We start from the raw sequence: 17,072 nt of genomic DNA on the forward strand, positions 1-17,072 counted from the left end.
TTATATAGAAAATCTGCTGTCATAAAAAAACACGTAAGATAACAGAATTAAAATATGCATAAAATAATGGAAGAGTTATATTGATGTGTTATAGCTGATTATATACAAATTTCATATACATTTGGGAATGATTTTCTCGATAGAGCTTTTTCTGAGACATGTCTGACGTTCGTCCGCCAGCCCAGTAGGCGGCAGTAAGTATATCCGGCATACCCGGAAGTGTATGCTTTTCTTCCGGGCTACCTTGAAGTTCATTGCCCCGTTTGTTAACGTTAGCGAAAAGGGAATTCTTCAATTGAACAATAAATAAAGACAATTAAAATGGCGGGAACGACTTCGGTAGCAGGTGAAGTTTTTGTTGATGCTTTGCCGTATTTTGACCAGGGATACGATGCTCCAGGTGTCAGAGAAGCGGTGAGTAAAACAGCTGCTTACAGAAGTCTGTTAGCTTAGCATGCTACATGCTTATAACAGGGTACCTAATTGTGCTTTGCAAGCTTGCAATTAACTAAAAACAGAATAAGACGATTGAAATGTTTGATTCGACAAATCCTTGGAAACATTAAATATAACAAAAAAAAAAAAAAAAAACAGTTCTCGCATAGCAAGTTTGTAGCTTGAGGCCATATCGAGTATAAACCGTGTACCTATGGACTTAAATTGAATAATTAGCTAATATATCCTTTAAATCTCCGGATTCGGCTTGTTCTATAATCAGCTTTAGGTACCTGGAGAAGATCAGTGCATCTCCACTGATAACCTGTGATTCTAGCTTTAATGTAATAAAGTGAATATTGCTTAAAACAGCAATTTTTAACACCTTTAGGCATTTCCGATTGAGGTCAGCGTGGAAAAGGAAAGACGTGGCTTTCGAAGCTTAATTTTTAAAGCTGCTAATACAAAATGGGATTTGATTTTTGACAAGATGTTCCATTAAAAAAAAAATCAGCTGCTTGTTGTCAGTAGTTGGAGAGTTTTGGGTTTGTTTGAGTAGAGATCTATTTTGATGTGGACTGTAAATTGTTTAACAACGGAGACAAAGTTTTTGCCTGTTCAGGATCTACTTTTTTTATTTCAATTCAGTATATTTCTATAGCACCAATTCATAACACATGTCACGTCAAGGCACTTTACAGTTCTCCAGATCATACAGTCAAACTGATTCAAAGTTTTCTATCTAAGGAAAACCAGCTGATTGTATCGATGTATTGACTCCAATGCAATCCCTCACACTAAGCAGGCTTGTAGTGACAGTGGAGAGGAAAAACTCCCTTTCAACAGGAGGAAACCTTCAGCAGTACCAGGCTCAGTGTGAGTGCTGATTTCTACCAATAAGGCTATTATTAAACTGAGGCACAATCACTTAGACTTAGACTTCTTTATTTGTCATTTTGTATGCACAGGGTGCATACAGAACAAAATTGCGTTACATACAGCTTATGAACGTTGCATTGATATTTCAAATGGCACAAGTTATAGAAAAATACAAAAAGTGCAGCAGTGGTACAAAAAGTGCAGCAGTGAATGAAAATCTCCGCAAGTTGGTCGGAGCTGTATGCCAGCCGCTGCCGCCAGGGGCGCCACCATCTTATAACATACTTTATAATAACCGGATGGTATTAAAATTTACTAATGTGTTTAGCTTATTCTTTTCATGTCTACCATTTTACAGAACTAAGAGGTGGAGACTTGGCAGATTTTTGCTGCTAAACAATTATTCACACATGCTGGTGAAGATTTTCAGTCATCCAGGTCATAGTCATTCCAAAAAAAGTATTAAAAAAAAAAACTAGATTGGCTTTGTTTTTGGTCCACTCTATAAAGCCTCAAAGTCAACGCTATTTCTGACATTTTGAAGTGAAAAAAATTGCTGGCAGACCATCTGGCACCGGCTCTTGTGCCACTTCCACGATATGCGCCTGCTGCCTCTCCATGTCATGGTACATGTTTACTATTAATCCACTTTAACATAGCAGCCTTGCTATTCTCAGTACATGGGTTCCCTATTGAAGTTTCATCAAACATTTGCGCTTCAGACTGAAATAAAAAATGCAAATTCTGTTATCAGAGCTATTCAACATAGGAGAGAAGGAAATAAAATGTTTTCCAGGTTCTGGATACAGGAGTCATGAACAGTTGACTCTAAAAGCAGCAGTGGGGCTGGTTTTGCTGATTTGGGAGTCAGATCATTCTTGGAATTGAAGGCTTTTGGTTTGTAGTATGGATCTGTTGTTAGCAGAGAGCTGGTCTTTAGGCTGTCTGAGTGCTTAAATACAGTTCTCGCATCGTGTTTAAGCATGTCGCATCTCCTGGACCCGAACAGGTCTCTGTCCTCACTCCTAAACGCCTCCCCTTGTAAACCAGGATTTATTGTCGTTACTCACACTGTTGCCGTTGGTATGTAGCTGTCTTTACTGAAGCTAATCCTAGTCAGTGCAGTCCAAATACACTTCTACATCCTCTACAGCTTCTTTGGTCCACTTCCGGTTTAGATTTTCAACTTCAGCCTATGTGCAGGAAATGTGTCTCTCAAGGTCGAATGCATCAGCAGAGTCTTCAACCAAATGAAGCCCAATGTTTAAATAAAATCTGAACCTTCGGCTAGCACCATTGGTTTCTGTAAATTTGTTGTTAAAGCTGAAAGTGAAACATGTTCTTTTTTAGTTGTCATGATCAGCTCATTTTGCTACCTAAATCTTTTTCAAAACAGGAAGCTGTTATCTCTTGGACATCAAGCATTATCAGTGTTTTCAGGTCAAACTTGAAAGGACCCAGTTCTTTACTCAGTTCATCCAGGTTAGAATAAATTGATTCATGTTCACAGTTTGATCTCATCCTAAATCTCTTTCATTCTTGTAAGGAAAAAAGAAGGCATTAAAGTAACAAAATCAGTAATCATCATTCCAGCAGTATTCATTTAACTCTTGTATGAGTACAAGAGCATTTACAGAGGAAGACATGTCTTCAAGACAGTCTGCATCTTTTCTGACCCAACTGAGAAAGGAACGCAATGGTGCCTATTTGAAAAAAGGTCTGCATGATTCTACAAGAAATCAAAATTGTTTTTACTTCAATTTTCCTTCACCTTAACATAAAGTATAAACAAGTTTGGCTTCAGACTTTTAATGTTTTCATTGCTCTGAATGATCTTTTGTCTAAAGTCGCAACGCAGGACTTTACTGTTATGTGAAAAGGTGTTTTTTTCTTTAGCTGGTATCCAGGGGTCTCTGCCCTTCTCTGAGGTGGAAATAAAAAAAAATGTTTTAGGTCTATTACCATCACCTACAAAGCTGTGCTGAAAAAGTTATTGTCTTACTTTGGTTGGAATTAATGTAAACAAAAATGCACTCCCTCTGTGATTTGGAAATGTCTTTTATTGTTGCACTTATATTGTAAATGCAGTTATTGTTGTTTGGTTTAAATCCAGAGAAATGTGAGTTTAAGAGGACGAAATGATCAAACACAGACAGGGATTTTGCAACGTCTGCCTCTACACAGGGGAGAAGAACTGCTGGTACACAACCAGCACCTTTTCTCCCAGATCCCTTCACAGCAAAGCCTTTTATTAACAGTTTACAACATAATAGGGCGGGTCTTAAACAGAAAACCCTGTAATGATTATCTGTCAGGATCTGGCTGGATGGAAGTCACACAACAGTGTGACTTCCTACTGGATGCAGGTCATAAAAGTTTATGACCCTCCTGATTGAATCACGGGACAGAAATGTAGCATCCTATTTCTTCAATGTTTCATATGCCCACACAATAATTTTATAATTATAACTCTAACAATTGTCCAGCCCTACTAAGAGGTGAAGTGAAGGACAGTGATTTTTCCCTCATTGTAACTGTTAATGGGTAGTTTAACCTCTTTAAAGCTTGTGTGTTAGAGATAAATGGGTGGATATAAAGGTCTAAGAATGTTGATGATGGCTGAAAAACAGATCGTTCAGTCAGAAAACCCTAAAAAAGGAGGAGTATTGTGGGCTTTTATATGTTGAGTGAACTGACAACGGTCAATCTGCTGAGGAATACCAGCTGTAAAAGAAAAACACACAGCGCATCAGGACATCAGCTTATTTCTAACTTCTTTCAAATAGCGGATTTTCTTTTCTGCTAAAAATGTACCAGACGTGATTCCTCTGTCTCCTTTTAGGCGGCAGCACTGGTTGAAGAAGAGACCAGAAGGTACCGACCGACAAAGAACTACCTGAGTTACCTGCCAACGCCAGACTTCTCTACTTTTGAGGTAATCAGACCCCTAAAGGGACGTGTTACTGTTTTAGACAATTATCAGAAAAGTAAGACTTTGTTTCAATAAAATAAGAGAGGATCAAGTTCCCCATAGTGTTAGTGCATTTGCAACGAACAGAAAGATACAGATTAGAAGATGAAGAAAAAAAATGGTTATGCACAAAATTTAAAATGAGACATGTTTCTCTTTTTTATTTATTTATTTTTTTTATTGCTCTGCAGACAGAAATTATGAGGAATGAATTTGAGCGGCTGGCAGCTCGGCAGCCCATGGAGCTCCTGAGCATGAAGAGGTAAAAGCTGCTTTTATGTTGACATATTTGGACATAAATGAATCCTGTTAATTATTCTGAAAAGCATATTCTTTAAGAAATATCCAGGCAGTCTGATAGATGTGGAGAACTTTTGCTGGACATATTGAAGCAAATATTATCTAGTCAACAGAATATCTTGCTGACAAACCTTAGAGTGCATCACAGCTGGAGGAACTGAACTCCGACCTTACCTCTGGGATCTTGAGTTCTGATCCAGTAACCTTTAGAACCACAATGCAGACAGTGCGCTGGTACACCTGTATGTTTCTTTTTACAGGGTTTCCGCAGATCATTACAAATCATTAAAAGTAATTATTTTTAAAATGAAGGCTTTAATTGGCATTAAAATCATTAAATGTGATTATTGTATGTGTGTGTGTATATATATATATATATATATATATATATATATATATACACAATAATCACCTTTAATCATTTTAATGCAAATTAAGGCCTTCATTTATTGCCAATTAAGGCATTTAAAATGCTTTATTTATGAAAAATACGATTGTAAAAACAATTTTGTCAGATAAATTATATTGCAAATTATATCGGAGCTGCTTCCGCTTGATCGTAAAGCCGTATGTTTGCAAAAGCAGGTTGAGGTTGAGAAAAAGCTAAAGAATGGGGAAAATGCTAATTTCAACAAAAGTGGCTGGAAAAAGGGGAATTCGGGACATAGCTGCAGCCTGTCAACGGTAAAGATGACAAAGGATTTCACATTGTTTTATTTATATATATATATATACGAGAGTCATGGGTAGTGTTGCACCAATACCAGTATCCGGCGGGACACCAATCCAGCACTAAAATGGTGGTATCAGTATCAGCGACTACCAACAAAAAGGGCACTGATACCATTTTTAGAGCCAAAAGTTTATTCAACTATTGTCACCCATTCCAGATAGGCAATAAAAAGTTCTACTGGATTCACTTTGTATTAGTCTTTTTCCTGATTCACAAAGGTAGGCAGCAGCTTGACAAAGCCATGATGGCTATTATGTTACATCCAAGTAGTATGCAGTTCTTCTTACATACATACATCAATTTCAAACCGATGGTATCGGTCGATAACGCACAGCCAGGTATCGGTATCAGGGCCAAAAAATTGCATTGGCACAACATTAGTCATGGGTACTTGTTGATCGTATTAAAATTATTTCTAAGAGAATTAAAAAGCATTAAATTGGAGTTAATCATTCCTGTATAAAACCTGTTTTACTTAGTACTGAAACCTTTGTTTTTGAGGTATGAGCTGCCGGCGCCTACATCGGGACAGAAGAACGACATCACGGCGTGGCAGGAGTGTGTGAACAACTCCATGGCTCAGCTGGAGCACCAGGCGGTCCGCATCGAGAACCTGGAGCTCATGTCGCAATACGGAACAAACGCATGGAAAGTCTACAACAGGTGAGCAGCATCTGCCTTCTGCTTCAGGCGGTGTGGTTTGAACGCAGCTGACTGTGTCTTCCCCTTTTCTCTTCCTCAGTAACTTGGCCTTCATGATTGAGATGGCTCAGAAGGAGCTTCACAAGTTCAGGTGAAGCTGGGTGGATGGTACTTGCTTTGAAAATATAAGTTTAAGTCCTTCTTTAATTAATAATGTGTTGAATTTGCTTTTCATGATAGAAAGCAAATTCAAGATTTGAACTGGCAGCGGAAGAACGACCAGTTAGCAGCTGGAGCCAAACTACGCGAGCTGGAGTCAAAGTATGTCACAGTGTGAAGATGGAAACCTAGCTGGGGTTCTTCTGGGTCCTAACGTCTGCTTGTTTCCATCCGTAGCTGGGTGTCGCTGGTCAGTAAGAACTACGAGATCGAGCGGGCCATCGTCCAGCTGGAGAATGAAGTCGGTCAGCTCAGACAGCAGCAGGGGGACGAGAACAAGGAGAACATCAGACAGGACTTCTAGAGAAAGACCGCCCGAGCTCTGGACTCTGATGGCTTCTCAGGAAGACGGACTGCTTTCAGCTCTGGCTATGAAGCCATCTGAGGAAGTCGACCCAAAACCACCAATTTAAACTGACTAAAAACAGTAGTGGATTAGTTCTACAGTTTCAGAGAGCTGCTGAAAGAGGCAAGTTTCTTTGAGTGCTTCTGAAACACAGACAGCAGCTTTTACCCTCTTGTTTCATTTAGCATCACTGATCACTTTACTTCTGTAGACCTTGGAGGATGCCTTTTTTCCAGCAGGTTTTTTTTTTTTTTTTTTTACGGCGGAGGAGTGAATTGTTAAACTTCACCAGCTCTACATCCTGTCAGTTTTTTTATATTATAAATTACATATTTGTAATAAAAAGGAATTTGTTTCATGGTGTTTGTGTCTTGTCATTTTCTGCTCATCTACTTTCTGTTTTCCAGCTCTGGTGGAAGGTTCGCTTCCATTCACCGTGGTTTTGAATAACACCAACTTTAGGGGTTAAATAATTCAGCTGACGGGTTCCTATATCAGATGGAAAAGGTTTAAGGAACCAACACAAACAACACTAAGTGTGGATTTAAAACAGTTTTTCTCTAAATCAAATAACAATAAAACAAAACCTATTAAATGGGCTTTATGGTCCTTCAGAGAGTCTTGTCTGCTTCCAAATGAGATTCTGTCTCTCAGCAGAATTAGTAAAGTTCACCTTAAATGGGTGTTTGGGCATAGGAGAGTCAGATCCAACATGTCACCTTTAGAGGAAAGAAGAAGAAGAGCAACAGAAACCATAAATACTTGAGCTTGACCCTAAAAAGTTCACAGCAAACTTCAGTGAAGACTGGGAGGCCAGCTGAGGAACAAGTGTTTGCTCCAAAATGGATACCTCTGTTAGGGGAAGGCCAGCCTAATATTTACTGGCCACATCATTTGGGCCATAATGACACGATCGAAATGAGTAAAGGAGCATTAACAGTCAAGCACGGTGGTAGTGGTATCATGGTAGGTGGCAGAAGGTGAATGCATCAATGTTGAAAATAAACAGAAGCTTGATGGCTGCTTCTGAAAGAACATAAATCATAACGTGGTATCGGTTACTTGGAAGTGTTAAAAGGTTTAGTGGAGGATGTTCCGTTTCTGGGTCGATCATCAAAATAAGAGGTGGTCCTGGTCACGTAAGGACATAAAGCTTGTCCTTTTTCTGCGCATGCTCACTTTCAGGTGTAATGTGTGGTGAGCTATGGTTTCAGTCAGTTCACTTTCTCACCACCGGTTAGTGAAAATACATTTTCACTAACATATGGAAAAAATTGCATATCTTCTTTTGGAAAGTAAGCTTGTATGAGCAAGACGGTTTTAAATAGAGCGTGAACGAGAGGAAATGGGCTTGGGCACGCTCTCGCACAAGTTTAATACGTGTTCCCTCTAAGGAATGGGTACAGGGTTGTGCTTGTGGGCGGGATTTTTTTTCCAAAATTCGGGAAAATGCTCCCTTATGCCTCTAAAATAACCAGCCAACTAAAAAAAACCCAGACGATGTAAAAAATATTGTGAATGAGGTCTTTGAAAGTTGAGTGCAGGGTGCTATATTTATGCTAATGACAACAGAATGCAAGCTGCTTAAAGTCTTTACTGCAGAAATATAATTTAATGTACCAATCAAATCAAAATGTGAACTAGAACCTGACCTATGAATCATCCAAGAATAAAACGCTCTTAAACATGAATGAAATAGTTTGTGTGAAGATGCACCATCCTAACAAAGAAGCATTAGAAACAGGAAGCCTGTAACCAAGATGTCCCCACTTTCATGAAATTAGCAACGTTTAGCAAAACAGATTGTGGCTAAAGAAGTTTCTTTATGAAATCACAATTGATTTGTAAAACAGAGTTCCCGTTTTGTGAGTAAAATGGCTAAACTTTAAATGCTTGAAGATTAAAACAGAAGGTCACTTTGAAAAATAGAAGTGATTTAGTGGTTTAAATGTAACATCTTACACTAGTATCAGTAAATTGTCATTTATTAACAAGTATTGCCACATTCCTTCCAATGTCACCTTCTCCCTCTTTGATCACAAACTGGATGGTCTGAAGTCCTGTCAGCTCAGTTTAAGGTCAATAGAAACAGATTATCTGCATGTTGGTCATTGGAAGCCAGCTGTCCAGCACAGAAAGGAGAGAGGCAGACTATAAGGTAGATCAGTTCTAAATACACAAACAGAACAGAAATTCGTCAGACTCCAGCAGAAACACAGATACTCGTGTTCTGTAACGTTTTCTCTAACAACTTTCATACGTTTCACTCACACAGGTTTGCAGGCACCGTCATCCTGTTTGCAAAGAAACTGGAGTTTTCTTTAGGAAAAAATAACAACAAAAAACAAACATTCCCTGTGAAAGAATCACTGATTTCAACTGTGCAAAACTGGACAGCCACTGGTAGCAAAAGTAGCAGTTTTGGCCATGGCCCGGTCTATATACTGAGAGTGTTCAGAGCTGGTACTAGAGTCACAGCCTCTGGCAGGTTCTGGTTCTGGTCATGGCCTCCTTTGCTCTGAAGAAACTTCTGTCGATGCCTCTCCTCTTGGCGCTTCTTCTTCTCCTGCCGCTGCTGCTCTTTTCTCTGTTTGCTCGACAGCTGGGAAGGGTGGAAAACAAACATGATTAGGACTTATTGTTGAGGAGGAGCTCTGCGGTTAGGAATAAATAAATGGGTTTGGACGATCCGTAAGATGCATGAGCATCAGAGGAGAAGACACTCAGGGATTAATTAATTAATCAGTCATTTCTTTGAGCTGCTGAATGCACTCTGTGAGATTACAAACATTGTGAAGCTAGAGCTTTTCCTCTGAATAAATGGAGTCACCAGTGTCAATTTTACTTCTGCCTGATTGAACAATATTCAATTATCTGGTTAAATTGATTTATTTTACTCAGTATAAGAAAAGTAACTTTTCAGATTCTGAATTGAGATTGATGATTAGATTCCACTGCGATGGACTGGCGACCTGTGCAGGGTGTACCCCGCCTCTCGCCCATTGACTGCTGGAGATAGGCACCAGCACCCCTCACGACCCACTCGGGATAAGTGTGCTGGAAGATGGAAGGATGGATGGATTACATTCCAAAAAAAGGAAATTAAAAACAATCCACTGGACTTTGTTTCCAAGTTTGAAGATTTTTCGCTTCCCATCCAGGAAGCTTTTTCGATTCAAAATGGCTGGAATAGCATTGAGTTTGAGGTTTATACAGTAGCCCAACAAAGCCTTGCTTTTGTTTTGAAAACATGCAAATTGCAACGGATGAAGGGGTCCATCCCTTTGGAATGGGGATCGTTTGGCCTCTTTTGTTAGCCTGCAATGCCCCATACCCGTCTAAGTGTCTGAAAGGGGGGTTGTTAAAGGCAATTGTTGGCCAGGCTGAATAGGCGAGGTCCTCTACTCTCCTGTACAGGGGTTGGGGCAGCAATGATAATGGGAAAGGATTAACTTAATTGCTGCATTGTAGGTTTTTGAGACCGCCTTCTCTATTTAAGGTTGTTTTTCTTTCTTAACATAGATGGCTTCCCTCACGCCCCTCTCATACCACCTGTTTTCTTTGTCCAAAATGTGAACATTCTGGTCCTCAAAAGAATGTCCTCAGTCCATAAGGTGTAGATGTACTGCAGTCTTTTCCCGAGGAGGTCACTCTTATGTTTTGGGCCATGCGTCTGTGGAAAGGTTGTTTGGTTTCTCCAATATGAAGATCAGAGCATTCCTCACTGCACTGAACTGCATACACCACTCCGCTCATATTTGGTCTGGGGGTTTTGTCCTGACATTTTCAATTGAAAAAAAGCGAAACGTCTTCAAACTTGGAAACAAAGTCCAGTGGATTGTTTAAAAAAAAAATGTTTTTTTGGAATGACTATGACCTGGATGACTGAGAATCTTCACCAGCGTATTGATGATTACAAATATGATAAATTCTGTTTTTAAACTGAAAACCATTTGCACAAGGCAACTAATCAGCGTCAATCGAACCAGTAGGTGGAGACAAAGTTTTTCAAAGGTGATCTTTGACGTGTAGAATTTACATCAACAAGCATGGGTGGGACTCTTAGCTAGGCTGTGTGGCTGTTTAAAGTCCGTTTGTAAAAGCAATCTACGAGCATCAAATATTCATTTATTTTATATGTTTTAACCAGTAACCTTTTTTTTTTAAAATAAGGACAGCATTTTTTAAAGATGAATATCAAACGATAAAAAATGGCTGAATTTTACTCATGTCATATTGGAGAATCCATTATTATATTTCATATAAACGGTTTAACAGAAGCAGGCCGTTTTCTTTTGGAGTTGCTTTCCTGACTGTAAAGAGCTTCCTGCTAATTTGCTTCCCCTTTAATATCATCATTATTACAAATATACTGAATAATCTTGTTTCCATTAAAGAAAAAGTATATATAAAATCCGTGGTGGCCCTAACAAGCAGTATATTCTATCCATTAATTCACCTTGAGTTTTTGAACATTGCTGCCCTCTCCTGGCTGGTTCAACTCGCTGCAGTCTGTGGCTCCAGCTCTGCAGGCTGAACAGGACCCTGATGTGCATTTGCCCTGGCAAGGATGGCCAAGCAAAGAGCCTGCTAGCCATTCAGAATTTATTGTTGCTGCACTTAGCTGGAGCAGGTTCTCCTCTCCACCTACAGAAGGAAAAAAACACAGAGAAATGATCTGTAACTCTTCACATCATATGCAAACAAGCAACTTCTAAGAGTGACTGAAGGCTAATGATGGTCTAACCCTGGATTCCTCTATTCTTGATGGAGTTGAGGATCACGTTTTCGTCTTCGCATTCTGTCGGCGAGGGTTTTTTCTGTCTGTCCCTCTGACCGTCTCCAAACTCACGCTGCTCGCCTTGTGAGTTCTGCAGCATCTGTTAACAGCGAAAGCGTCTCAGTTAGAACAGCATTACAACTGTGAGATCTCAATGTTACAAAAAACATTTTGATATGACTTGATGAATTTGGACAAAAAAAAAAAAAAACACCTCAATGCGAAGCTGTGCAGGACTCTCAGAGTTGTCTCCAATCCGCCTCACACTATCATAGTGATCCCCGTATCGGTAGGCGATGTGTAACTCTCTGCACACCTGCTTCTCAGCACCATTTATCTGCAAAGATGATACAACGCTGGTGAAATACAGGTCCTATGGTTAAAAGTACTAACTCATGTGATGTAATTCCATTGCCTCATCCTGTGGTTTGACACCTACCTCCCAAAGCGGAGCGTTTAGCTGATGAATGACCACTTTCACTTGCTGACTGCGAGCAAAAGCTACGATAGCGTCATTTCCAGCAAAGGTACCAGGCTGAGCGAGGTTAGACACTGTAGAAAAAAGAGAAAAAATAACACAGACAATTGGTTTACACAATTTTTAAAAGACACAAAAGAATTAGAAGATTCAAAATTAAATCGATAATCTATAATGGACTAAAGAATTTAGCCCTTCAAATGTAAAAATGGCTTTTGTCTTATAAAAGTAATCTATAATGAAATATTAAAATGTAGTGATCCCCAGGGCTCACTAAAAAAAACACAGAATAGTTAACTTTGGTCATGATTTTATTATTAAGAAATATCCTAATAACATATTTTTTTTCTAAAGGCTTTGGTTGTTACTTACAGTGCTGTGGAAAAGGTACATCATCTTCTACGAAAGGCTCAAAGTCTTGTCGATGGGACATCATGTACTGGACGGTCTCCTGGCGAAGCTGCAGATGACCCCGTGAATGCCCCTCTAACTGGTCACCCAGAGCCCTGAACAGACAGTTCCTGTAGGAGACAGAGTCCATGTATAATGACCGCTGTACAACATGACTCACTGTCTCAGAGAAGGAATTGTTCCAGCTCATCCATTAGAGAGCGGTTGAAAGGTCTCTTTTGAAAAAATAAGTTCAGGATCTATAAAGCAGGAACATTATTCTTTAATAGAAATATTCAGTTTTATCTTTATAATTCGATAAAGACTAGAATAGAGTCTAAAGAGATTTTTCTCAACAGAAATAACTAAAAACTAAACAGTATTTCCACCTGAAGGAGAAAAAAAAAGGTTTAGAATTGGTTAAGACAAGCAGAGTTTTAAAGGGGTGGTAGAACGATTATATAGGGTATTTGGTGCTGGTCCTTCAGGTCTCTGAATAGGGTGTGTAACATTGGTTGGGCTGGAAATGGCATATTTGCTGTTCTATGAGCTCTAATACAAGCCTGGTTTAAAGCCCTAGAATGAGACGACAGCTTTTCTTCATTTAATGGTATGATCATGAATATTTAGATGACCTGTGCACTGATTGGTTGGTTTACAACGAGCAAAGCTGCTGAGCAAAGACGCATCATAGCAACAAGCACTCACTCACTGAAACATCAAACTGTTGATATGGTAGGGTGATCAGACATCCTCTTTTTCCCGGACATGTCCTACCTGTCATACCTAAAAAATGTCTAGGGGGAATTTCAAAATTGTCTGGTATTTTGGTCGACTACAGTGCAGCATGTAGCTGAAACACACTGGGCATTCGAACCGAGCAGTCAGCTCCAGGGCTGGTCCGCGAACGCCGGTGGACGGGGGCAGGGAGCCAGCGGGGGACGGAGTACAGGCCAGAACCACATAAGGCTACAACTTCATTTGGATTCGCTTGTTTTATGGTGAGAGTTTGGAATTGTGAGATTTGCAGAGAAAGGAGGTGTCGATGGGGTTCGAACTTCTCTGTACGTCCATTTCACCCACTGAACTATACTTATTCATCTATGACAATGTAAACTATGTTTTGCATTCTATAACCCCTTTAAATCCCATTTAGGTGCAGATGCTTTAGAACAAGTCTAGATAATGCCTCCAAAACAACATTAAAACAAATTATTTTAAGTGCTTTGGTGTAGCTGTGGGTACTTTTCTTAGCATGATAAGAAACTGGATTCATGACAGTGGTACAATAGGAATTAATGATGTTTAACCCCTCCATCCTGTCTGCAGTTAGAAATGTTTCATCAATAAATTTGAAAATGTTATTAAAAACCGTTACAGTCTGCAGTTCAGTGATGAAAATCACATTTTGCTTCTTTAAAGAAGTATTTTTACTTTTTGGGATCTGATTGCTTTTTAGTAACTTAAATAGACTGTAAAGCAGTTTTAAATAAATCCATCAATATATTTTAGCATTGTCACAATAAATACCAGGAATTACAATGATAAACATTTAAGTTACACTTGCAACCCCACCTTTATAGCAGCCATTTCCACAAATGGAGGCACAACAAATTTTTCTTTTTGGTTTTGCAATACTCTCTCAAAAAAAAAAATCCAGATTATTTGGAAAACCTTTTTTCCTATTAACTTTTAATATGAGTATATGCTTAGTGCATTTTACATTTACTCAGATTATTTTAATATAGATCAAAATCTCTTTATCTGAGACAAAACAAAAACAAATAGGGAGAAAATACCAGCCTACATATACTGTATTCTACATGCAGAAGGTTGGTTAAAATCATTGTTGTTTTAACAGGGGTCCTAATCTGTCCATCCATCCATTTTTTGAGACGAGCCTAATCTGTCAAACTATCCAAAAAAATGACTATAAAGCATAAAGTTTTGTGAAAATTATTTTATCAAGTGAAATTTGACAAGGTTTATACTGAACTCGTAATTCACAAAAATAACTTAATATGAAAAGATTGACTGATAAACAGAGGCTGAAGCAAACGGGTATGAATACATTTCTTAGGGGTAAGAAATGGAAGCAGGAAGGAAGGAAACGGACATCTTGAAATCGGTAACAAATTGGCAAAGGATCAAATTAACTGCTTAGTTTCATTTTTACTATTCTGATTAAATAGTTTAGGTTATGTTTTTATTTAGTTCAGTATTTATCAAAACAGTAAATTCGAGGTGTATTGGTAAATGGAAAAAGATAAAAAGAAACTTCAAAATTGAAAGGATCAAACACCAAAATCAACATCTTAAAAATATACTGCTAAAAATAAAAATACATCAATAGATTACCACTTCTTATAGATATTAGATTTCTAATGAAAACGAAATGCTAGATATCCGTATCGATATGGTGTTCAGGAAATAAAGGAATGCCAATTCATTTAAGGAGAATGAAAATTATCATCCTGAATGAGGGCTGAATCTGAAGTCACACAGAGGGAGAAAATTAAAAACCAGTGCAGCCAGTTGGTTTAATTTCCAGAAATTGTAGTACAGCAACTAGAATAAATGGTCCTTAGCAAGGCAAACTAAGCTCCTGGATGGTCTGAGGAGCAGCCTGGGGGTGATAAATAGACCCAAACATGATGTCCTAGACAGAAAGTTCCTGCACTCTTATCACATGAAGCAAGGCATAATCATTCACCAGGAGGAACCCAAAGCTCCCTGCACCAGAGAACGGTTCAACAATATCTTCCTTTAATTTTTTTACAGTCTATTTAAGATTTTCCACTTCTTACCCGTCACCTGGGACCTCTCTCAGCTTGAGCCCGAGCGCTTGGAGCTGATTGGAGAAGCTGACGTACTCGGCCCCTTCATCGTTATCCTGAGGGCGGTTCTTTCTGTCTTTTGCAATGGCACGGCGTGCTGCTCGTTCATCCCTCTTGCGCTCAAGTTCACTCTTTTTATTGGTCCTCACAGTTTTCGCTGTCTGTTTCCGAGACATTTTAGCTCGATTTGTTTTTTTCGGGCCCAAAGCACCAAAGAATGTTCTGTTTTGGTAATGAGCTGGTACTTCATTAAATACTCCCACTCTTTGTAACGTCTAAAAACAGACACAAAGACAGGTAGGGAAATTAAATCTAAAAATGAAAAATTTTTTTTTTTTTTACTTTCAAGAAACAAAAAAGTACAATAACCATATCTAGCATAACTAGAATCCAAGGCAGGTGGCAGAGACAGACAGAGAAGTACTGAAAATGCTAAATATTATTAAATATAAAATACACATCTTTTATTTGCCTTTTTCCTAAAAAAAACTTGCAAACATAAATAGATATTCTACAAAGCAGCAATAGAAATTATTTATTTTTACTGAAGTCCAAAGGGAAAGTTCAATAGCATTTGCCAATGCTGTCTCCCTTAATTACTTTTTTTAACTTAAAGAAGAATAAAAACATTTTTAGAAAAAAGGATTCAGTTTAAGGCGAAGCATAAATTTTGATTAAATAATTTTAACAGGTAACATACCTGTGTGGAACTATAAAAAGAAGCAAAAATAATTTCAATTGAAGCTAAAATAAGCTATAATAATGTTAGATAAAATATGCATTTTTTTTATATGTAGACATAAGAACAATAATAAATAAATAATCGTAGTTTTAAGTACAACATATACCATATTTTCTTTGAATCTACAGAAAAAAACAAAGATATATGAAGCTCATATTAGCTAGGTAATTAGCTTCTGTTTAGTGCAGTCTGTTCTAGTAGGAAGCCTGCAGTCAGCTTCTATACAGAGCTGCTACTTGGAGCTTTATAATCAGTCTATATGCCATCTGTTCATGTTATTTCCAGTGGACAGCATTTCCAATCAATTTTTTTTTCCAAGTAAAGGAAAATTATTGCAGCCCTTTGTCAGCCAGCTGACCGACAGTGTAAAGTAACAAGTAAACCACAAAGAGCAGTGCAGTGAACCATGAAGCCAGGTAAACCTAGTCAGTTTAGCACTTTTCATCTAATTAAAGAACTTTAAAGTGGCTTTAAAAACACTTCAATTCATACCTCGAAACCTGTGACTGTCCCATACATAATCTAAAGTACAGCCTTGGTTTGTTATTGCCATTGGATGGGAGGCAATAACAATTGCTGTTGCAATTTACTTTTTATGGTATGAATGTGTCCATCACAAATTATAATTGTTTCCATTTAAAAATCAGAAAGATTGGATAATTGAAATTTGAAACTGTTCTTAAATAACACTTCAACAAGAAGTTAAATTAGTTTTTTTTTTTTTTCAAGCTGGACACTGACAATATATACCAAACTACATAGAACAATATTAATCTACAGCCAATCTACTAGCCATAGATCAGCCAATATACTAAAAATTATTTATTTCTTTGGGACATGTGAGCATTTTTTTTTCTGTAACAGGAGCAGCATAGCCTAACCAAAAGAAACACATGTTAAGTTTTCAGTGGAATGTTTATTTTTTATAGAAAGACAGTTTTGAATAAATTTATTTTTTATTATTCCTAATTAATCATTACTTGGATTTCATGCAAGTATTTATTTGATGCAAGCATTTAACATGTAAAAAACTCTGTTATAAGGTTGAGCCATATAAGAAAACAAAATAAATGAATGGGTATGTAAATAGAAAGTAAACTTTTAACTAACTTTGAGATGATATTTCCGAGGAACACACCTGATATCCAAACTGAAAACTAAGAAAGATCAGTTTCTTTGCTCTTCAAAACATTTTTAAATGATCTTTAAGATGATAACGGATAATAAGAGGGTAAAATAAGCTGTATTTTCAGCTAACATTATGTGTTTCTTTTCCTTTTTTTTAAAGCCATATGGCCGAAAAAATAAAAAAAAGGAAAA

General features: G+C 37.9%; 2 protein-coding genes across 2 annotated transcripts; one reads left to right on the forward strand and one right to left on the reverse strand.

Annotated features, from left to right (window-relative positions):
* Positions 1-202: 202 nt before the first annotated feature.
* bcas2 (breast carcinoma amplified sequence 2) lies at positions 203-6,782 on the forward strand. Its single transcript, XM_015387589.1, has 7 exons — positions 203-414; positions 4,157-4,249; positions 4,477-4,547; positions 5,820-5,981; positions 6,061-6,111; positions 6,201-6,281; positions 6,357-6,782. Exons 1-7 carry the CDS (start codon positions 322-324, stop codon positions 6,481-6,483), a joined length of 678 nt encoding a protein of 225 aa, XP_015243075.1. The 5' UTR covers positions 203-321; the 3' UTR covers positions 6,484-6,782.
* A 1,329-nt stretch (positions 6,783-8,111) lies between these two features.
* otud3 (OTU deubiquitinase 3) lies at positions 8,112-15,285 on the reverse strand. Its single transcript, XM_015387593.1, has 7 exons — positions 14,981-15,285; positions 12,156-12,304; positions 11,745-11,857; positions 11,520-11,642; positions 11,273-11,405; positions 10,985-11,172; positions 8,112-9,127 (listed from the first exon to the last, which is right to left on the reverse strand). The coding sequence occupies exons 1-7, from the start codon at positions 15,184-15,186 to the stop codon at positions 8,963-8,965; spliced, it is 1,077 nt and encodes a 358-aa protein (XP_015243079.1). The 5' UTR covers positions 15,187-15,285; the 3' UTR covers positions 8,112-8,962.
* Between the last annotated feature and the right edge of the window lie 1,787 nt (positions 15,286-17,072).

The sequence above is a fragment of the Cyprinodon variegatus genome, unplaced genomic scaffold (genome assembly GCF_000732505.1).
Source record: "Cyprinodon variegatus isolate N-32 unplaced genomic scaffold, C_variegatus-1.0 Scaffold399, whole genome shotgun sequence".
NCBI lineage: Eukaryota > Metazoa > Chordata > Actinopteri > Cyprinodontiformes > Cyprinodontidae > Cyprinodon > Cyprinodon variegatus.